This window comes from Melospiza georgiana, chromosome 4 (assembly GCF_028018845.1).
Source record: "Melospiza georgiana isolate bMelGeo1 chromosome 4, bMelGeo1.pri, whole genome shotgun sequence".
NCBI lineage: Eukaryota > Metazoa > Chordata > Aves > Passeriformes > Passerellidae > Melospiza > Melospiza georgiana.
In genome coordinates, this window is record NC_080433.1 from 18571875 (window position 1) to 18595378 (window position 23504).

The 23504-nt window shown below is 39.2% G+C and overlaps 1 protein-coding gene across 2 annotated transcripts in view; it reads left to right on the forward strand.

Annotated features, from left to right (window-relative positions):
- CHRM2 (cholinergic receptor muscarinic 2) overlaps positions 1–15151 on the forward strand; it is an 85941-nt gene extending 70790 nt beyond the window's left edge. Inside the window, exons 2-3 of one of the 2 annotated variants that reach the window (XR_009114370.1) lie at positions 9981–12486; positions 14649–15151. Coding sequence is in view for 1 of the 2 variants with exons in the window: in XM_058022537.1 (XP_057878520.1) it covers positions 10020–11413; positions 14649–14670 (1416 nt within the window). In the remaining variant the exon portion in view is untranslated. The remainder of the gene's footprint in view (positions 1–9980; positions 12487–14648) is intronic. The other variant, XM_058022537.1, reaches the window with a different exon arrangement.
- The last annotated feature ends 8353 nt before the right edge of the window (positions 15152–23504 follow it).

Here is a 23504-nt window from a genome sequence, read left to right on the forward strand (position 1 = left end):
CCAACAGTTGTGATGAAGCTGACATGGTGCTTCTGCCACAATGTAAAAGGGGTTCCCATGTGGTAAATACAATGACATGGTCTCTGAACTTTAAAATCAACCTCTTTCTCTCTTTTAATTAAAAACTCATATTTGAAATTTAATGGAATGTGCAAGGGACATCAAATACATTCATCACCATCACTCAGTGGAAAATTTTTCATTGCTAAAGTGACAATATGAGTTTGTGAAGTTTGCAGATCTGTGCACAGAGTAATGGTCTGCTCGTCTCCATCCTGTGCTAGTAAATGCCCCTCAGGATTTTAATTTTTTTGGCTTCAAATAATCCAGTTTATCCTTTCTTAAACCCGATGTTTCAAATGTTCCCATTATTTTATTTTGGTCAATATTCAAGAGTGGTCAAAATCTGACGCAAACAGACTTTACAACATCTCTTTACAAACCAAAACGTGCAGAGAGCTTGAGAGTATTTGCTTATAAATTTTAGTCTACCTGACCCTGTGATATTTAATATAATTTTTACAGAAGGTACATGGTCAGAGACAAGTCCCTCAGTTTCCTATTTCTAAGTTAAGCTTGCTAAACATTACATTATTTTTTAACAGAGGCTTGGTGAATTAATGCAAAGCTAAGGTATTTTACCTTGCTGAGGGTAGTTGCAGCATGTTAGTACCAATATCTGGACCCATGCATCAGCGCCAGATTTAGACACAGATTTGTTAAACCTGTAATAGAGTCAAAACACAATTAATCTGTAGCTATAGTCTATGTGATTAAAGTTGGTAGCAGTCATATAGTGAAACACAGCACAGAGACTTGGGGAACCTACTCTGATACAGTAGCTATGAAAAACTACTAAATAAATCTCTCTTCTCTTTGGCAAGGACTATGTGATCCTTGAGGTTCTCTGTTCACAAAAGGAGAGATGATTGTGCAGACCCACAGTAAACAATCATGATTGTGATCAACATATTTATAATTAGCTATAGTAAACACTTTATTTTAGATTTTCAAATGTTGTTATGAGTATTTTATTAGGCATTGCCTCTCTTTCCATCTTTCACAAACTTTTCTCAGACTGCAGAATGAGCTTGGAAATATAGATTCTTTTTGGAAATTCAGATATCACTGCTTTCTGGTAAGGAAATGACCTAATTAAGTTCCTTCAGTATTTCACTGCTTAAAATACAGTCTGCAGCAATACAGGCATAAAAAAAAATTAGCTGCCCTCTCAGAAACAAGTTTGAACTTCTGTTCAATATATGCTTAAATCCTTGCAAAGAATTTGAGCCGTTCCCTATTATATCTGAGTCACCATTCTCTCCTGTGCTCCTAATCTACATCTTAGGTAAGCTGTTAAGAAAGATGGAATATGTGTAAAAATCCCCAGAATTTATGGACACAGAACAGACTAGATTTTCAGACTCTTGAGAATTTCATATAAGACTGACCATGATGGTATTCAAAGGAGTATTAAAAGCATTTGCTGAATTAAAAAAATAAGGTCGTTTCCAAAGCAGATTTGAGGATTATCTGATAGATCTTTGTGAGTGAATAAGAAAATCCCAGGCAAAAGCCAGGTACTTACACCATTTACAACCTTGGGAAAAGGAAAGATTTTCTTCAGCTTCAGTAAGAGTCTCTTTGGGCTCTCATATGTTAATATTCCTGTCAGAAGCCCTCTACTCTGACTCTGTCTGATGAACACAGTGAGAGTCTCCATGGGTTTAGTCATGATCCCAAAAGGACTCCTTATGTCTTGGAGGGATTTGCAGATATTCACGGAAATATCACAGAACCTTTTTTTTTGGACTCACTGGCAGGTTGAGAGGGTTAATCCATGGTTCCTTGAGAGACCCTCCCTGTACTGTACTGCAGTTCTCTGGGGGTTTTTCATGACCAATATTCCTACAGGCTCTTGCAAAAAGAAAAAAGAAAAAAAATAAACCAGGAAAGAGTAGAAAGCCTGAGGTTTGGTTTTTGATTTTTTTTTTTGTTCGTTTTAGGGGTTGTTGTTGGTTTTGGTTTTGTTTTGGTTTTTTGGGTTTTTTTTGGGTTGGTTGGTTGGTTTGGGTGTTTTTTGTTTTGTTTTGCTTTGCTTTTTGTTGTTGTTGTTTTTTTTTTTTTTTGTCTAGGGGGTTGGTTCATTGGTTTTTGGTTTGGTTTGGGGGGGAATTTTATGTCTGTTTGTATGTTAAGTTGGTTTCAATCAGTTTTCTGATCCTTCTCCTCTTTCACCAGCTTCACCACTTGTCAGTCAGGGACTTTGAAGAGCTCTCATAAGGTTTTTGTGTTTAACAGCACAGGTGGGATAGGTGATCTGAGGATAATGAAGTTCTGTGCCTCCAATTTGTGCTGGGCTGCAGAGGGACTATTTGACTCTCACCACTCTTTTCCTTCAGAAGAGATATCCTTGAACCCAATGATCTTCAATTCAATCTGAACAGAAACTTCAATAACTCTTCTGCTGACATAACCTTTCTCATGGCTGGGGATAAGTACAAGTTTAGTCTGAGTTCTAGCATGACTATTTTAACTAAAACGCTTGAAGAAGATAGCTATAGTCAGATAAAACTGGTTTGGTTGATGGGTGTGAGGAGCTTCAGTGAACTTCCAGCAGCTGTGGTGCAGCACGAGGCAGAAAGGAGAAGCCACTTCCTGAAATCCCTCACTTTTATGTCCCTTTTCTATCTCTCCCATAACCTCTGCCTGCAGCAATCAGTATAGGTGCACTGATGAAATGTGTGTGGCATGAGTTAGTCCCCAGTTTTTATTTTTTGATGACATCATCCACTCTTCCAACCCATTTATGGTGTTCTGTGAAACAACTTTTTGAGTTGGGTCATCCCCAAATTGTGACTACATAATGGTGATAATGGTGGTTGCAGTGGATAAATTCAGGCCTCAGTACGTTTCTGTGCATGGGTTGCCTCAGTCTAACTGGATCACAGAATATTCTGATTTGGAAGGACCCACAAGGATCACCAAGTGCAGCTCTTAAGAGAATGGTCCATCCAGGGATCACAACCACAACTGTGGTGTTATCAGAACCATGCTCTGACTGACAGAGCTTATCCCAGGTCATATACTTCTCCATCCTGACTGCTTGCTCCAGGAATATTTAACTGTAATGGCTTCAGGTTTTTATCAAATTATATCCTTTCTCATTAATTAAAATAAAATTTAAATGGCAATAAAATGTGGGTCTCTTCTGCCTGAGAGTTTTAAAAGTTTTTAAAATATTTTTAAGCCATTCTACTTCTGGAAATGACTGTTTTATGTGGCAGCTGCTTATCTGTGCCTCTAGATGGAGATCCTATCCATTTAACAGCCCTCTAGAGAAAGCTGTGGGATGCTTCCATTTTGCCTTTCATACTCCAAAGAATATTTTTTTTCTCTCTGATTTCTCTGGAAAAATTATAAATGTATTTTGATCTTAGCAAATAGATATATTTCACATCTTACCTAAAAAAAAAAAAACAGAAAACATAACAAAACATAAAAAATGCTCTTCTCTTCCAGCTTTCAACAGCAAGAGCATCCCTAACTATTTACTTTGCCTGAAATGTAATACTGAAACCTTCTGCTTTCCAATTGACATTCTGAAAACTCCCTCTACTGTGCAAGCACCTCTGACAAGCTGAGGTGCACAGGATTGCAGGTGGGACTCAAGGAATGACATTCCTCAGAAGGAATCACACGGACCATTGTACTCAGTCACTTTTATCCTTTGGATAAACCTCATGGTTCCACAAGAACAGAGAGGAAAACCTTTCATAACTTTTCCAAGAGAATTGGTTATTTTCTCACTAGTTTTGGACCAAGGTTATTTTCTCACTAGTTTTAGGATTATATTATAATCCTAGCAAAAATAAGGAGGCATGTGCTCACATTATCACATTATTATTAGAGAAAATATCTTCTCTAGTCCAGGAGGTAAAAATCCCTTTTTGTGGATCAAAACCAGTTAGACTGAGCCATGTATATTAAGCATATTTTCAGATTTGCCCAGTGCAGTGGGAGGCAAAGTTTAGCTTGTAATTGTATCAGCTGCCCAAAGACAGAATGCAAATTCTCTCTTGATTACACAGGTCCCAAAAAACAAAAACATATCTGCAGGCAAAGCTATACTAGAGGTAATATTTCATGTGCCTTAGTACCAGTGGGTGACTATCAGAACAGGGGCAATAGTAATAACAGTACCAATATATTAGAAATACTTTGTTATCAGATCTTTGAGGAAAAACTACCTTTTTAATTTTTTTTTCCTGAAAATAGAGAGATTATTGTTTGTTTGGTTGGTTTTTTTTTTTTTACTATGCTGTCTAAACTTCTACTTGTGTCATATTTAATATCAACAAGTTGGGCTCATGACAGTATATTTACTTCTATATAGTTTTTCTGTATTCCCTTCTCTACAGTTTCAGCCTGCCAGAGCAGCAGTGTGCAAGTTGGAGTTTACAGCTTTACAAACCCTCAGACCCAAACGTGCCCTGAGGCAGCATTTTGGTGCCAGCATTGGCACCTACTCATGTACAGTCCCCTGCTGCTTTTGGGGGAATATTTTCATTTTTGCCTTGTTTCAGTTGTTGTTTGTGGCACACTGTTGGTTTGCTTTTTTAAATATTTTCTGGCTCTGATCTACTTGTTGTTGCAAGATCTGTGCAGAAATTTTTAATTTTCCCCTTAGGTATCCTTCTTAAGTAGATGGGGAAAAGAAAAACCAAGCAGGCCCACACAATAACTTTTTTGTAGGACATGTGTTGATTGAGATAAACAAAAGTGCATGAAAATGAAAAAAAAAAATAACAGACCACACCAAGACAGTAACACTTAGCAAAGATATTTCTAGTTTCAAAAGGATTACAGAAGATAATCCATTAGGTGAAGATTTTAGTCTTCAGGTGTTTGGGTATTTTCTGAAATGCATTTTTACCAAAAGTCCAGACTATATATATATATATATATATATATATATATATATATATATATATATATATATATATATATATCCTCTCCTAAGGTCTGCAATAAATTCTGACTAACAGACCTAGGATATTTATTACAGATTAAGGGATTTTTTTTCTCTCTTTTTCTTTTCACACTGTGAGTTTAAAATCATACCAAGAAGAAATTTAGAATCAAAAATCAATTCAGTTCAGGATAAAAAATATTTCTTTAAAAAAACATTCTATTATTACTACAGCAATATCAAATCTATTTTGCACAGGTTGGGGCTGAAGAGGAACTAGATCAAAAAAAGAAAGTTAAAAAAGTATATTTTTTCTGCTTGAGACTTAGATGCTTAGATGTGCCCTCAGAATGGCAATGCACATGCATTCTTGCGTAATCCTGTTTAAATCACAACTGTAACTCTCAGGTGCTGATCATTTGTTGCCTCTTTCATGTCTGGACCTTTATATGGTTTCAGAAAATTCAAAGAAGACATGAAATCCTTTAAATTCAAATCCATTAAATTTAACTTGTCAAAACGCACAATACAGAAGAAGAGTTTGTCTAACAAACTCTGACAGGCGTGATGTATCAGCCATTTTTTTCAATACATCAAACATTTCTGTAGTCTGTTTTGTGGCAGATGTTGGAGATATATTTTAAATTTAAAATTACAATGTTTGCTACAAAATTTGCCTGCACCAAATGGATGTGTTCCTGTCAGGGTAAGTGGAAAGCACAACTCAGCAGGATGCAATGCTTAAGTATGGCCCAGCTCTGCCCTAAACTGTTGTCCAGTCAATAGAAGGGAATGATTTTCAGTACTGTGAGTTCTTTAGAGGGAAGAACTAATGCACTGGGAATGTTTCCTAAGTACATCTCAAATATCAAACAATGAATCATTTTATACGTGGACTTCTTGGCTTTGTACATTTTCTGTGCAGTGATTATGGTGTTTCCACTCCAAAAAGTCACATATATTTTGAAATATATTTCAGAAAATTATCTTGGTTGCTTTTAAGGTCACAAGAGACATTCCTTGCCTTTTCTGGGTATTCTCTGTTCAGCAAGAATGCACTTAGTATAGAAGGATAAATTATGGTAGCCCATGGGAGCCAGTGCCATATTGTGCAACTCACACAAACACCCATGGGCCTGTAGAGGAGAGCTCTGTTTGTTCAAGAATAAGATCTGGTATTTCTCACACAGGAGGTCATATTACCTTAAAATGCCTCTGCCCCGTAGGTCTGCCTGATGAATAACATCTGCTCCCATAACAACAGCCTCTGCAGCAGGAGATGGGCTCTGGCAGGACAGAATCAGCAGCAGTGCACAGGCAGTGCTGCAGCCACGATGAGAAACAGAGCCCTCTCTGTGCACCTGGTGCCAACCTCTCAGAATCTCTGCTGCTCACAGTGACTCTGAGATATGTACAAGCCTCTTTTCCCAGCCTGGCAGTCAAGGAAGGAGTCAGGATTTTTCTGTTCTCATTTTCAAGGTTGTTTATTATTTTTTATCTAATACAGTCTTTCTCCAACCTGCTGAGGTCTGTCAGGCAGGTCAGCACATGGCACACTGCCCGCCCTTGAAGCAGTGTTATCTTTTTATACTAAAAAGTACATGTCCATTATTTACCACAACTTCCCAATAACCTATCACCTATGTTAGACAGGGAGTTTCTACCTTAAACCAATCCAAAAGGGCCACCATCACCCCGAAGATGGAGGCTAAGAAGAAGAAGGAGAAAGACTGGACACGCCCAAATCCCTCCATCTTGCCTCCTGAACCCCCATTCTAAAAATCCCAAAATGTATTTTTCACCCTGTGACAGACTAACTATTATTCTTCTTAAACTTTCTTGGCTTGTAATTCTTCATATAAAGGTGGTAATTTGCTCCATGGGTCAAAATCAAAGGCACAGGAGTCTTGAGGCTCTGTGCCAAGGCCTCTGAGCCCCCAGTAAGGGGCTTGAGCCCTCCAGGACAATCAGAGGAATTCCAACACTGGGTTCCAACACTAACCTGTGTTGGAGCCAGCAGGAAGGAGCCCAGAATATTGCAGGGGCTCCTGGGTTAGGGAGCTTGCACACCCCTGCCTCTGTGTGGGTTATTTTAGTACTCTGAGGAGTGACCATGTATGTCAGTGGAAATCAGATTTGTCTCTCCAGCCCTACATCCTTTCATCAACATGCACAGCAGAATATGCTTCACTTTACAATCACACTGATGCAGGCAAAGGGAAGTTTTTACTGGATGTTTTTACAGCAGATGTTTCCTTGTACCTCAGAAAGTTGTGACTGCCCTTGTAATTTGTAGCCAGAGTTACCAGAGTTCTTAAGGGCTGAAAAGTTTTGTGCAAAAAGAGGGAGACTCCTTTGCTCTGCTTCCATTCATATTAACACAATGAAATCCTATTCCTAGTAAGTAAGATTAGCTTTTAGCTTTCATCCATCTCCTTGCATCCCATATTTCCCCATAAAATCAGGAGAATTAATACTGAATTGCCAGTATTTCCAGTGAAAGTGGGTAAAAATTTCACCTGAAAAGACTCAGGAATAAAGTCAGCTGGGAAATGGTAATTTGGTTTCACAAGTTTCAAGTTTTTTAAATTAATTTTGTTATTCAGTGGAAAGAAAATAGAACTTCTGAGCATGTTTTCAAAAATATATTGTAGAGAAACACTTGTTTCCTTATCACAAAGAATAATTTTTTCATCTCTAATCCACTCTCACTCATTTCCATTTTGCTCCCCCTCTCACTTTCTGTCACCAGAGGTAGCTGCAGAGCACCAGATCATGAACCTTCTTCAGCTGATTTTTTTTTTAATCAATACATCTCTATGCATGATTTTTCCTCTTCATTAAAAATGCATTCTGCTAAGAATGTTCATAAACAATTCTGCTTGGGAGAAATTCTTAGCTTGTCCAAAAAATTGATGCCTTACACATCTAACTGGGTAACCAGCTGCTCAGCTGTGAAACTTTGGGAGAAAAATAGACTGGGAATTGCTGAAATGCCACTCCTATATATTAGAGGTGTCCCATCAATGTTTTTGCACAGAACAGAAATTCTGCTACATTCCACTCAGCCTATTCTTACTGTACAAAGCACACACTTAACTAAAGCATTCCTCTTCCTCATTTTGTTATCTTGAACCTGATCTCAAGGATTTTAGTGTTGTACCTGTAAATAGATAGCAAGAAATAAATGTCTGTCGAGCCTTATGTTCCTCTATTTATTCATGTATTCACTTCAACATAGAAATGGCAAAAAATATTTTAGCTGTTTTTGACAGCAAAGGCAAATGCATGACCCCACCCTCTGCCAGTTGTATTTCTCTAAGTATAAATTTCAAGATTACGAAGTTTCCTCAGACAAAAAACCTTTTACCCTGGTTTAGCATTTTGACTTTTCCACGGAGACAGGCTTGCTTATTTTTCCCAGAGTTCAGAAGGGGTTTTGCCACTGTGCTGACATTTTGCATCATCTTCTTTCTTTTGCATCTGAAAAAAAAAAAAAAAAAGCGAAAAAAAAAATAAAAAGCACAGTTCTGAAATGACAGTAAAAATGCATTGTTCCTTTGAAGTGACGTGGATTGCATATGTCTGTGCATCAGCAGGTTAGTCAGAGGGACCAGAGCAGAATTTTATAATCCCTGGTGTATAGAGGAGCCATACATAGATTATTTTTTGTCTTCCTTTGATTGCACCACCATGTTTAGAGACTCCTTAAAGAAGTGATGCTTTATGTGTGGGGGGGAAAAACAGGAGAATATTGTAATTAGGAAAAAACTCAAACTTCCCTGTCACATCTGGCCTTCATGCTTCAATAATCCCTTGAGCACAGCTCATAAATAATGAGCACTCAGATGCTGTACAATTCTAGTGCATTCTATTGACTTCCAGGGGATGCACAAAAGGATAGAATATATCCTGGAGGTAAAAGCAGGCACTGTTTTCTTAGTCTTCTATCAAATGTGTATCACTAGCAATTTAATTACTATTTATTGAGCACTGTCAGTAGGGTATAAGGGGTACAAAAAAATTGCTATGTGTAAACAGAACTGATTTTTATCTGTTTCTTTATTTAGCATTACCCTGCTGTCTATTTCAGACTTTTTGCTTTAGCTTTATGTGATGCAGATTAAAAATATTGTTATTTGAAAAAAAATGGGAAAAGTGCAATCAAGCAAGCATCAAAAGATAATACCATGTATAAAAAAACCCCAAACAAACAACAATCCCTTATCCAGGTACAAATACTCAAAAGTAAAAAAAAAAACAAACAAACTTTAATCTTACTGAAATTGAAAAAAAAATAGAAATCAAATACGTATGAATCTAACTAGATAGGTAAATTATCAACTAAGGTGGGTTTATGAAGTTTGTTAATTTCAACAGACTGTTTATTGACAAACTAATTAGTTTGATGAAGTGACAAAATCTTTGTAAGTGCTGCCTGAAAAAGAAACTGCAGGGTAAGAAAACTGGGGGGAGATATGATAAAAAACCATTCCATATACCTCACAGAAGCATGCCCAGGTGAAAAATGAAAGAAAGACAGAAACAGAGATCTCCTTCCCATGATCTGCCCCTCAGTAGATCACAGGTTCACTTTAGGTTATAAGAATGTTACACCCTCCAGTCCAGACTTTTTGTTTGGAATAGGATTTGAAATGAGCAAAGTGAACTATTTTGTTAGCAAGAAAGAAAATAATATGCAGGTTCAGTTCCAAAATATTCAGGTCAATATTAGTTTTAAAAAATAACAAAGAGAAAAAGACATCTGAGAACTTAATGTAGTTTTCAGTCCAAAAGTGTGCCTTTCTCACATATTTAGAGCTAGCCTATTGTTCTATTATTCCTAAACTGCACACTGTGTTTCCTTTAGCCAAAGTTGACTGGCTTTTCCTGAATATATCTTCCAGCTTTAAACTTTTGCCAAGTCATGGTTTTTTTGGGATCCATTCCTTAAAGGCAAAGGGACTAACTTCCTGATTATATCTGTTTTCTTTTCTTTCCTCTGCAGGTTTAAGTTGTAAGTGGGTATCTTGTTACCAGAAGCGAAATGAATAACTCAACTTACATAAACTCTTCCTCTGAAAATGTGATGGCCTTGGAGAGCCGCTATAAAACTGTCGAGGTGGTGTTCATCGTCCTAGTGGCAGGGTCCCTCAGCCTAGTCACCATAATTGGGAACATCCTGGTCATGGTGTCCATCAAAGTCAACAGGCACCTCCAGACTGTCAACAATTATTTCCTGTTCAGCCTGGCCTGCGCTGACTTGATCATTGGCATCTTTTCCATGAACCTGTACACCCTGTACACTGTGATAGGCTACTGGCCCTTGGGGCCCGTGGTGTGTGACCTCTGGCTGGCTCTGGACTACGTGGTCAGCAACGCCTCAGTAATGAACCTGCTCATTATCAGCTTTGACAGGTACTTTTGTGTCACCAAGCCCCTGACGTATCCCGTGAAGCGGACCACGAAGATGGCCGGCATGATGATCGCAGCCGCCTGGGTGCTGTCCTTCATCCTCTGGGCTCCTGCAATTCTCTTCTGGCAGTTCATTGTGGGAGGAAGGACTGTCCCAGATGGGGACTGCTACATCCAGTTTTTTTCCAACCCTGCTGTCACTTTTGGCACTGCCATTGCAGCATTCTACCTGCCCGTTATCATCATGACTGTCCTTTACTGGCAAATCTCCCGAGCCAGTAAGAGTCGGATAAAGAAAGGAAAAAAGGAAGCTGCCCAAAACCAAGAAACAGTTTCCCCCAGCCTTGTCCAAGGTAAAATAGTGAAACCAAACAATAATAATATCCCAACCAGTGGGGATGGGTTGGAGCACAGCAAAATTCAGAATGGAAAAACCAGTGAAGAGACTGTGACCAATAACTGTGTTCAAGGGGAGAAGGAGAGCTCCAACGACTCCACCTCCATCAGTGCAGTCGCTTCCAACTTGAAAGAGGATGAAGCTACCAAAGATGCCAGGCAGGCTTCTGCCTCCCAAGACCATGTCAAAGCAGAGAACTCCAAGCTGACATGCATCAGGATAGTCACCAAGTCCCAAAAGGGGGACTGCTGTGCGCCTACCAACACTACCGTGGAGATCGTAGGCACGAACGGGGAGGAGAAGCAGAACAGCGTGGCCCGGAAGATCGTCAAGATGACAAAGCAGCCAGCCAAAAAGAAACCACCCCCTTCTAGAGAGAAAAAGGTGACAAGGACGATTCTGGCCATCCTCCTGGCCTTCATCATCACCTGGACCCCATACAATGTGATGGTGCTCATCAACAGCTTCTGCACATCCTGCATCCCCGGCACCGTGTGGACTCTGGGTTACTGGCTCTGTTACATCAACAGCACCGTCAACCCCGCCTGCTACGCGCTCTGCAACGCCACCTTCAAGAAGACCTTTAAGGACCTTCTCATGTGTCATTACAAGAATATAGGAGCTACAAGGTAAAAATGATAATGAAAATGGTTATGGAAAGGGCAGAGAAGTTCCAAATTAAATTTAAAAAAAAACCCTTTGATGCTACAGCACTTTATGGTCTTCTATGGAATGTGCAATCCAGGATGTTAGTGGAAATACTGATAAGGGGCAGCGGCTGTACCCCTGAGGACTACACTTTAAAAAAATTTTTTAATAAATGAAAATAAATCTTTGGGACACGGGGATGTTTGAGAAATTATTCAAGTGTGTGGACTGGAGGCACAGTTCCTTACTTTCTGAGAGTGTTCTGCAGAAGGGCTTTAAAGTCTATGATTTTTGGGTCATTCTGTGTAAAATACTTGTTCTTTCATTCTCTTTTTCTTTGTTTTTTTCCTGTGTGTTTATTATGTCTTCATCCAGGTAAAAAAAAAAAAAAAAAAACCAAACAAATTTTAATAATAACTGTGTGGAAGAGGCATAGGAGTTTGGAAGATCATTGAATAATCCAAATCAATCATGGCAGAAATTTTCTAAAGCTCAAAGTTGTCTAAAGCTGTTTTGCCACTGTCATGTAAGAAGCTTAATGTTAGGTAAATCATGATGGAAGTTTTTTCTGTTGTTTATGACACCACCATTTCCAAAACCACATCAGTTCTGAAAGTGTTCTTATGCACAACATGTAATCATTGTGTATTGTTACAAGTCTGCTGCTTGCCCCATCCCAGGGGCTTTTGTTCTGTGACTACTTCATCATGTCAAGATCAAAGTGAAAAGACTTGGTCTCGTCCAGATTGCTACATGCCAAGACTTCTTCAGCATCCATGTAAACCAAAGCTTTTGAGACAATTTTGTTCACTTTATTCGTCACATGACATCAACCTGTGGATTTGTCTTTTACCTTCATCAGCCTTTTCTTCCTTTCTGTACCTTACTTGTCCAGGGCAAGACTGAACATCAAAAGAAGCTGTAAATTTAAAGGTCTCACCCAGTCGGCCACCATGGTGGCCAAACAAAGGGTCTCAGCTGAAAAATAGAAACAAGATTATCACCAGAAAATTAAAAGCTACATCCATTTAAAGTTGGATGTACAGATGAAGAGGTATGTTGAGGCTGCACAGAATGAATAGTTAATATTAGATGACCATGCTCTTGACCTGTCAAAAGATAACTATATGAATAATTTTTTGAGGTAAAAAATAAGATAGACTGACATACCCATCTGGATCAAGCTCTGCTAAGCCCTTAGTGTAAAACTGGGTTCCTTTCTGGGTGAATCCTGCATAATATGTTTGCTTTCTGGAAAAGATATTGGTCACGTTGCCTTGTACTACGTGAGAGGCATATTTTGACTGTAAGTCAAGGGGTAACACTAATAAAAAAGCAGACAGGAAAACTGTGATTATATATTAAAATAGTCTTGATGGAGTCTGGCAAGGGTTAAGTTAGAATATATTTTGCTACTCTACACTAGGTGAAATGTGGATAATTTCTGCCTGACAAAGAATTTACTATTCCAATATTTGATATTTACTGTAACAAAACAAAACATTTTGTGGACAGGTCAGAGGGTATCAGATTATTGAAAACAGAGATTGTCTGGGAGTCATGCACATTTTATTTACCTCCTTCTTAGTACCTCTAACTTCCAGCCCCTAACAAAGGTACATTTATATGTTTTCTTATCCAAAAAGAGCATAGACAGTGTCCTGAGGATCTCTTTTCTGAGTGAACACCACCCACCAAACAGGACACAAATTCATTTGGTTATTTCATGCTACAACTGCAATATTCCAAAATGCACCTCAAAATAGCAGCCTCTGAGATTACAGAGAAATTAATCTTGCAGAATTAAGTTTTACATTTGACAAGCTTAATGGAAGACAGTGTCAAAGCACTCTGGTATCATGACAATTTTCATGTTTTGCAGCACAAGTTCCCAGCAGAAAGTGAAAATGAGGAGGATTAAACTGCAATAAATTAAGGCCATGTTAAATTCCGGATTAACATGTCTTAATATGAAGTCATTGAATTTATACCCCTAGTGATTTCATCCTAATATAACTGTCTCTATACAGCCAGGGATCTAATTTTGCAACCCTCACTTGCCTTGAGTCATATCTACTATCACTGTTTTAATCCTCCTGCTTGTAAGGAAGAATAACTGCATGACAAAGCTTGCCAAAATGAGAACTGCTTGCCTTTTAAAACTTCTTGTCTTTTAAAACTTCATTCACTTTTTATCTTGATCAGGTCAAAGGAAGGACTTACACATTCCTAGCTTGTTCAATCTCTTAGAGTGCTAGAAAAATCCAAATAAAATCCCAAGATAGAATAAAATCAAGTATGTTCAGTTTCTAAATCTGACTTCTTGGGAAAAGATTCATAAAAGAAACACACCTGCTTCTTTCTTTCAGCAAGTGCTGTGGGTATCAATAGTTCAGATACTGAAACTGGGAAATAATGGTTTGTATAGCCATACTTAATCTTTTAACTCTGATTTTCTGGCAGGCCTGCAAATCCCTTATTCTCACATTTGAAGCTATCACTTGTCCATAATGAATTAGTCTAACAGATAAGGACACTCCTACAGGCTAAGAAGTGTGGCAGATAGATTGAAATTATAATCCTTCATCATGTGATATGATGACACTCAAAATACCACAGAAAGAAAATTATTTTGGGGCCAGCATTCATGAAAAAAATACAAACAAAGGAAAAACATAATTTAGAAGTTTTCCAGCACTTTTCCCTAGAACCACCCTCACTTTTGATCTCAGAAGATGCTTTGATTTGTGTTATAGTATATTTAAAAGGCTTGCAGGACACACAATCCTCTGTGTTTCCACCCTGTAGCAGTTTATGGTACATTTACATTTGCAGACAATTAAGCAGTGTAAAAATAGATGACATAGTGCAACTATGTATGGATACAAACATGCAAACACACACCCCTACACAGTTTATATACATGAAAAATAACCAACCAATATTCAAGGTATTGCATGGAGCCTTGTCTGCCTAGTGTGCATTGCCAGCTGCTGGGAGGTGCAGAGCCAACACTTATTTCACTGTGTCACCCCTCCTGAAGGCAGAGAAGAGGCAGAACGTGCCCTCAGATTTTGTGAACCTCTTGGGTCTTGAGGTGGTTGTGGCTCAGTAAGACAAAAATGTGCTAATGGTCCAGAAACGCAAAATAATTTCTTCTTGAATATTCTTTGAGCTTTCATGTCTTTCCTTTGTGTCCCAAACCACGTTCACCAGGTTTCACTTCCCTCCTGAGTGACAGATCTGCAGGATGTAGATGTCAGTCTTGAAGAGCAGCTCCCCCTGGGTAACCTCGGCTTCCCTGGCTGTCACCTGCACCCTGTGGTCCCCAGGGTGGCCCTGCTGATGGAGCTGCCTCATCTTCACCTTCAGCTTGGCCAGAGGATCCCAGCAGCACATCCACACCATGTGCTGTGCTGGCCACTTCTGTCTCACATAGAAACCCAGCACACTGTGCAGGTGACTCATGAGAACAACAAGAAAAAGCAAAAACATCCCAAAAATGATAACTGACAACAAAAAACTGCAGCTAGAACTTCTTGCCCCCTCCTTTCCTTCCTCTTTCATTATTTCCGGAAAGAGGCTGCCCACAGGGAGTGATTTGTGTCATCATGGGACAGCCCTACCTTCATGCTCCAGGAAGAGAGCAACAACTTGGAGATGCATCAATCCAGTGGGCAACTTTTCTGAGTGTTAAGGAAGTCTGTGGTCAAAGACAAATGAAGAAAAGAAGAAAGAAAGGAAAAGGAAAAGAAAAAGAAAAAGAAAAAGAAAAAGAAAAAGAAAAAGAAAAAGAAAAAGAAAAAGAAAAAGAAAAAGAAAAAGAAAAAGAAAAAGAAAAAGAAAAAGAAAAAGAAAAAGAAAAAGAAAAAGGAAGCGAGAAAGCTGAAGCAATGTTTAAAATCTGTTTTCCAGTGAGAACAAAATCTCAGAAAAACTTGTCAGCCTTCTTTCTCTTTGAGATTTTCATTTGATTTATTAGGAATCATAGGATCTATAGAAAGATTGCAAAGTATTTGAATGTTGCCTGATGAAAGGCAGTCCAAAGACAACAAACACATCTATATAGGTCAGATTGCTTTTTCTTGCTTTCTTTCATTGTTGTTTTTCTGTACAAAAGCTCACAGGAATGAGAGTGTTCAAGTGGACCCCGGAGAGATCAGTTGTTTGGCATTCACAAAGCATGAAGGGGACAAAACAAAGTGCTAAATCTATCAGCCCTCTGCTTTATACTCTCCTGGTGGAGAAAAACATATTGCCAAGAAGAGGTGCCTTCAAGGAGTGTGGCTGTGGTGAAAGCAGCCCACACACCACTGAAGAAACCCTTGAAGGGGCCCAGCAGCTCCTGGCCTCTCATCCAGGGACAGGAGCAGGAGGGCTATTTTTTTTAACTTTATCTCCATATGGATTTCAATGTGTCCATCTGTCTATGGGAATTGATAGCAAACTCACTGTCCCCTTCTCCAGTTTTGACTGATTTTGATCTCTGTTCTTCATTCCTGTGAATGGGATATTCCCAAGGATGAGTGAGTGTTTCCTCAGCACACAGCTCCCACTTTCTCCTTTGGTGCTGGGGTGGCACACTTTGAATTTTTCACCTCTGCTGACAGCATCTCTCCTTGCCACTCTATGCCCCAAAATTAATCATGGCAGTGGCCTAGCAGGACTGGACAGGTAAAGCATCCTGACAGCAATGTGCTGGAAACTTGACATGAATGCAGCTTGGGGACAGGAGTGGAGCAGAGCCATGCTGATGTTTTTTTCTCTCCCCTAAAAATACTTTGGAAAAGTCTTTATTTTTTGTCAAATTGTGGAGTTTTTGGGAGCAAGAATTTAAAGTTTTACATTAAAAAAAGGGCAGGAAAACAAGCTCTGGCCCTGTGCATGGAGAGTGTTTGCTAACAGTGAGTTTGGAGTTTAATAGTCCCAGATGACAACAGTGCAAGTGGTAAAAATTGAGAGGCTTAAAAGCAGTTAACTTTTCTTTCACTACAGACACTTACAAGGGTATGATTTCTATACAATATTCCCTTTTCACGTATGTTACAAAGTGCTCTAGACTTATAAAGAATCTTTCTTTTTTAAAGTTTGTAGAGAACCCTGCCTTGAAGGAACCTCAGAGATGGTCTTTAATTTTCTGTGGCCTCTCTTCTCTGCCTGTGTTTCCTCTTCTGCCACAGTTCTACCAAAAATCTTTCCTCCTTACTTTAACAATTGTCACCTGTGTTACAGCTACAGGCTTGTAGTTTCACTTGCCTTTCAGGCACTGTGAATGCTGGTATTTAACCTCTCTAACCCCACCCAAAAACTGCCTTCCCTAGCACAACATCCTCCTCCACCGAAGCCCAAGCTACTGTGTGGGCTGGCAACTTCCATAAATCCTTTCTGCATAGGTTTTAAATGGGAAGTAAAACAATCCCTCCAGTGAAACAAAGCCAAATCAGTTCCTTTGCTCCCCAGTTGTGCTATCTCTGTGTTAGGCACAACAGTGGACAATGTCCAAGAGTGAATGTGCTCATAGTGGGATATCATCCTGCCACATGCACGGATTAATTTTCTGCTCTGTACCACAGAAAGGCAGCTCTGCCTTCCCCTGAATCCCCTTCCATTCATGAGCTTACTGGCAGAGTATTCACTGAGAGCCCAAACCTAAGAATGTAATTACAGCAAGGCTGAGTTGAACATCTACCACAACCAATGCAATTATTTCTCCTATATTTTTATTCCCTTCTTTTGCAATGCCTCTTTTGCTGCACTGTGGAGCCAGTGGGTTACATGAGCATATCAGTCCTCCCAGGCCTCATGTTTCAGACTACTGGGTAGATTTGTTAAACACATTTCATTCCAGTGATAACCAAATAAAAGAAAATAAATTCTGGTGTCTTTATGCCTTCCAAAGTTCTGCATTACCTGAAGAGTGCCACTCAGTAACTACTCTTCTTGGTCTTTCCACTGTGAGTTTCTTTTCTTTTTCTTTCTTTTTTTTTTTTTTAATTTTTTTTTAATTTTTTTCTGGATCATACTTGCCAAGAAGCACACAGAAACCATTCCCTGTGATGTCCCAAACTGCTCTGACTCTGGCAAAATAAGCTCTGTGTGGTACATGAGGCAGTGCGATCACAGCCTGTCTTACAGTGCCCTTGGAAGGAAGAATTTATTTAAGAATTTAAGATATTAAACACTGAGTGTTCAATATCTGGGCTGACTCACCTGATAGCACTGGAGAGAGCACAAGGGGAGCAAAGTTGGTGTGTTCTGACTGGCAAAGGGACAAGCAAGTCACAGCTGGATTGCCTTTCTGCTTCCCCCAGCTCATGGAGGCTTCAGGGAGGAGGCGGGGATTCCTGCCCCTCTGGAGACTCTGTCTCTCCACTCCACTCCAAAGACAGCCCTTCCCTGAAGCACACCCTGGTAGCAGTGGCAGCAAAAGTAATAAAATCACTGGTGGGAGTGCCACAACTGCCAATCAACAGACATCCTTCTGTCCTATCCCTTATTTCTGGTGCCACTTAGCCGAGGTGGTTGGTAAGTTAGAGACTAGCAATTTGTAAATACCTTTAGATAGTGTGTTTTAACATGACCAACACCATATCTTGACTGTGTAAAAAATAATACATTGTGTAATACTATCCAGATAAGCTTATAATGTAAATATATCTACAATGAATGTCAAATTAGGCTTTGAGCTCTATGTATGAGGAAGAACCTCATCTCTTCTTGAGATCTTTTTTAACTTAACAATATGAAAAACTTGTTATTCATTTATAAATATATATATATATATATTTAAAACTTGCATTCTTTTCTTCAAAAGAAAATACTACTGCAAGAAAGAAGGAATGCATTACATGTATGTGATCTCCAAAATCATGTGGTAAAACCAGGAACTGAGAATCCTACAAGTAGGGGACTGGTCAAATTCTTAATGCCGTACATTTGATCTCATATAAATAAGATAAGCACAAGTTTATGGTTAGCTGTGTAAAGCTGACTCACTTGATTATATATACATTATAGATATATATTTATATATGCTGTATAGATATACATATATTATACACAACATTCATACAGTGGAAGCAAAGTTTGATTAAGTTATATTAACTGGGAATTTGGATGTAATGTTGTGGATCATTTGGAGGAAAAATGTCTGTGTTATTCAGCAGTATTTGTTATACAAGATGAAGAAAGAAGGTATTTCATCAAAACAAGCCATGAAGGAATAAGATTATGAGGGTTTGAAACATTTTGAAGTGACAAATAAAATTACATGCAATATATATGTATGTACTTCTGCTGAGTTGTATTCCTAGTTAAAGCATTGCATTAAACAGAGAATTATAATAGTAAAAATGTGTTTGTATGTGGTATCTCTGTTTATTTAATTTTTCTACTGACTGAGCTACTCTGTGAAATGTAATGGTGATAGATGGAGAAAAATGGTTTTCCTACAGTAGCCACAGGCTGAGAATGTCTGTAGTAATCAGGAAAAAAAATTCTAAGCTTATTTTCCCTGACTTCCTTGGCAAATGTGAAGTTCAAGAAGGATCTCAAGTACAACTTCACCTTTTTTTGTTTTGTCCACATCTTTGTTCCTCCTTCAGAAGATATCACTTTAACCACAATGTCCCTTGAACATTCTGACAAGGACCCCCAATAAAACATTCCTCCAGATATTTCTGTCATCCCAGTATTGAAAAGAAATAGGTAAGATTCTTTTGTAGCTGTCCTGTTATATTCAAGCAAAATAAAATTTTAACTTTCAGGGGAGATGGCACCACTAACAACCAAGGACTTGTCGAACTCCCTTTGCCTTATGAATGCAAACCTGTCTGCATGGCATGCTCAGAAATAATCTAGGAGAAGAAATAAAGAAATCAGGTGCATATTCAGCTTCTCGGGGTCCCAGGACACTGTTTCCCCCCCACTTCAGAAGCAGACAGGGCTCAGAAGCAGCAAAGGGATGCAGTGGTAGTGGTGACTGGGGACTATGGCTGCTCAGGTAAATCTGTTTTTTGGAGCACAGTCAGCCTATCAGTTTGACAAGTGATTGAAGGGGGGATCTCTTGGGCATAGTGCATCAGCTCTGTCTGTGTCAGGATACTTTTGTCCATCTGCTCCAAAAAAGACATTTTAATAAAGTGCCCTATGTTGGCCTCCTTTTCCTAATTTTCCCTTTCTAAAATTTGAGGATCTTCACTGTTTACAGCTTTACAGGACTTTAAACCTGTCTCAGCCTCTCTGCCAAAGACTTTCTGCCTCTGCCATTTGCTCTACTGTTTCTTCAGCCCAAGCTCACCTTCAGCCATTTCACCATCCCTCTTCACCTGCACCTTTCCACAATGAAAATTAGAAAAGCCAGTTTTCCACCTGCCTTTGTCTCAGAGAAATCAGATAAATTGATTTGTTATATTTATTTACTTGTACTTGTCCTGTATCTAAGCCCCCTTGAACCCTGCAGAGCAGGGCCTCTACTGAAAGGCTGCAAGGTGGGAAAATTTTAAGGGGTAGATCTTGATGGTCAAAAGACATTTATTTGTAAGAATTACAACAGAGACACAAGCAGGTACCTGAAATCTGTTTTCCCAAGGTACAACTATATTCAGCGTGCACATTTCTTGTTTATACATGTATTTAAGATCCACATTGCAGAAACATCTAAGGCTACCTGTAAATTCAGAGCACTGATGCTAAACTTTTGTTTGTCTTCCCACACATATTTTGAAAACTCTTTTTGCCAGTACTCATTGTACACAGTAGAAAAGATTCATGGATATGCCAGATTACCTGCCTGAGCCATTCACTCACACTCACAGTTTCACCACGAGGCTGGAGCAAAGTTACCTTTTGCTTTAAAAGAGTAGAAGCATGCTCAGCACAATAAAAAATACCACCTCAATCTTCAAGTACAGCCAGTAATATTTGCAGTTAATGTAATACTTAATAATGTACATAATTTCCCCTCTGGAGAGACATTTTGAGATAATGACCACCAGGCCAGAAGTGTCTTTATTAAGTGTTTCTCTTTGAGGCCATTTTTTAGCAGAAAAAATGTAGGTAAAGTGTAGCTACCTACTTCACCCTGAGTCCTGGGAGCACCTTAAGTAAATCAATACAAAGAAATGCTGCTATTTAGTAAATCCATTACACTGTTTCTGGCCTTTTGCCAAGCATTGCATGTACCATCTAGACATGGGAACCTACTTGGCAGCACCAGGACATTGACACCTTCTTCTCCATGGAACTTGCCAACTTCACTTCTGCCAACACACAGAATGGGGGAGAAGAATAAAATCAGCAAGACTGATATCCAAAAATTGGAGAGACAAAAATACCCCTTTCCTTCTGCTCTCAATCTTTGTTCTGTCTTGCCACCCTCTCCTTCCTTGTTTTGGTCCTTCCTCCCTCTCCCTGTCCCTTTCTTCCTCTCCTGCCTCTGACAAGTCTCACCTACCTCTCCAGGTTTCTCTCTCTCATTAACAGCTTGCTAAAGATGCTAAATAAATCATTATGAAATCAAAGCCCTTGGCTTAAAAATGCAAAGCAATGTAAGAGGGAAAAGAGATAAGAAGGAATGCCTCAAAAAATTCTGGTTTTGAGGAGTTAATTAATTTCATTTAGGAACCAAAGGTTTTCCCTGACTCCCCCCATAATCACTGCTATCATTTTGCCTGCAGTTGAAAAACACTTATAAACAGGGCTGAGCAGAGATTATTAAATCCATATGGCACAGGAGCAATATTCATAAACAGAAGCATTGCCAATGGCAGCTGCACCAAATCATTTTCTGGAACTAGAGACACAATGGATCTGTGGTTTTGCAAAATTCATCCTACTAAAATGCAGCCTAATGAAACAATAGGGAGCAAGGTCAAAGCAGTTAAACCTCTCCAGCACAGACCTACCTTAGCTCCCATTACAGATGGGAAGACCAAGCAGTGCCAGGAGCAAAAAGGAGCAAAAAATCTGTAAAAGTTGCACTATTTGGGACAAATTAAGACACTCTGGGGTTGTCATTTTGGGTAGGAAGAGCTAAGCTTCTGCCAAGGTTGAATATCTTTCAACAGGAGAGTTAGGCTTCAGCATTCCTGCCAGTAGCCAAGAGATAAGGATGAGAGCAGAATTCGCTGTATATAAGCTTAGTTATTAAAATAGTGGATGTTCAGGATGTTCCACAGAAACTATAAACAAGACTTATCAAATATGGAGATCAAATCCCAGATTTTGTTATGCTGTGTTTCTAAAATGAGAAACAAATGAACCAAAAGTTTCCAAGCGTTTTAATCAGTATATTTTCCATTACAAGGAATGTAATTTTCTTGTATGGAAAAAAAGTCATCATCATTTTATAAAAGGAAGGGTTGAAGTCTTCTGTTCATGCTGAGAAGACATGAACTAGACAACTACAAAATAATGGAGTTGGTTGGGAACTTTGTAGTGAAAGTTTTTTCCTGCTGTAAAATGCTGATTTGTTAATTTTTTTTTTTTTTTTTTTTTTTTTTTTGGAGGTGTGGGTAAAGCAAGAGGAGACTGAGGGGAGACCTCACTGCAGTTACAACTTCCTCATAAGGGGAAGAGAAGGGGAGACACTGATCTCTGCTCTGCGGTGAGCAGTGACAAGACCCAAGGGAATGGCATGAAGTTGTGTCAGAGGAGGTTTGGGTTGGATATCAGGAAAATATTCTTCATCCAGAGTGTGATTGGGCACTGGAACAAGCTGCCCAGGGCAGTGGTCACAGCACCAGCCCCCCAGAGCTCAGGAAGCATTTGGACAATACTTTTGGGTACATGGTGTGGCTCTAGGGGATGGTGCTGCGCAAGCTCAGGAGTTGGACCCGATGATCCTTGAGGGTCCCTTCCAAGTCAGCTTATTCTGTGATTTCAAAGGAATTCCTGGGTTTGAAATGCTCTAGGGAAAAAAAGGGATAAGTTTTGTGGCTTATGCACAGCCTTGATCAGTGGCCAACCAGAGGCATGCACCAGGCTAGAACAGACATAAGCATGTTTCCATAGCATTGCATAGAGAACAGGAATGATGTCTCAGACATCTTTTTGTGCAAATCCTTTCTTAGGATTTTTCCTGCTGAAGCTGAGAAGTTTCAGCAACAAAATGTAAACAGTGGTTATCTGCTGCTGTGGAATGCAACAGGTCCATCTGTGACTGGCCCATCTTGGATGTTTATAATTAATGGCCAATCAAGGATCGAGCTATCTCAGACAGAGTCTGAGAGAGCTGCCTTTTGTCATCATTCTTTTCTTTTCTACTCTTAGCTTAGCTAGCTTCTGAGGAAACCTTTCCTTCTATTTCTTTTTAGTATAGTTATAATGTAATATATATATCATAAAATAATAAATCAAGCCTTCTGAACACAGAGTCAACATTCTTGTCTCTTGCCTCATCCAAGAACCCCTGTGAGCACTGTCACAGAATGACCACGATTTTTGTTCTGGGCATGCTTGGGTCATAATCCAGAGCACACAATCAGCATGATTATGCTTTTATGAACACTTACAGAGGTGCTCCTCTAATGCCTGGCACCCTGCAAAGAGGAATATGTACTCTAAAAGATACAAGCTAAAATATGTGTCAATCCCTTGGCAGACACAGTTCAGGGTGGAAAGGGCTGGAAAGTGAAAGTCAATGGTGTTTGCAAAGAGCTGTGAAGCCACAGCAAGAAATGAAGATGAGGCATGTCACCCTTCATCTGCCAAAAGTAGGACACCCTCCTAGGGGCAATGTAGAAACATAATTTTCCCTTATTTAAGGAACCTTATTTAAATGGGTTGAAGGCCTCTTTGGATACAGTTTTTTCTGCCTATACTGATGATGGGGAGAGCCAGGGTGACAGGCTAAGACAATCCTCTTTTGAACAGCTACATCAGACAAGATGCTTCTCAGTCCATGTGTGCACAGCCCCAGGGTTTCATAGGTTTTGTAGTTGCAGCTGTAACAATAATTATAATAACTGGTGTTATGCTGGGAAAAAATGAGATGGGGAGGAAAGAAGAGAAATACATTATGCAAAGGTGCAGACTATATGGGGAGAAAATAAAACTGATTGGTTCTTATGG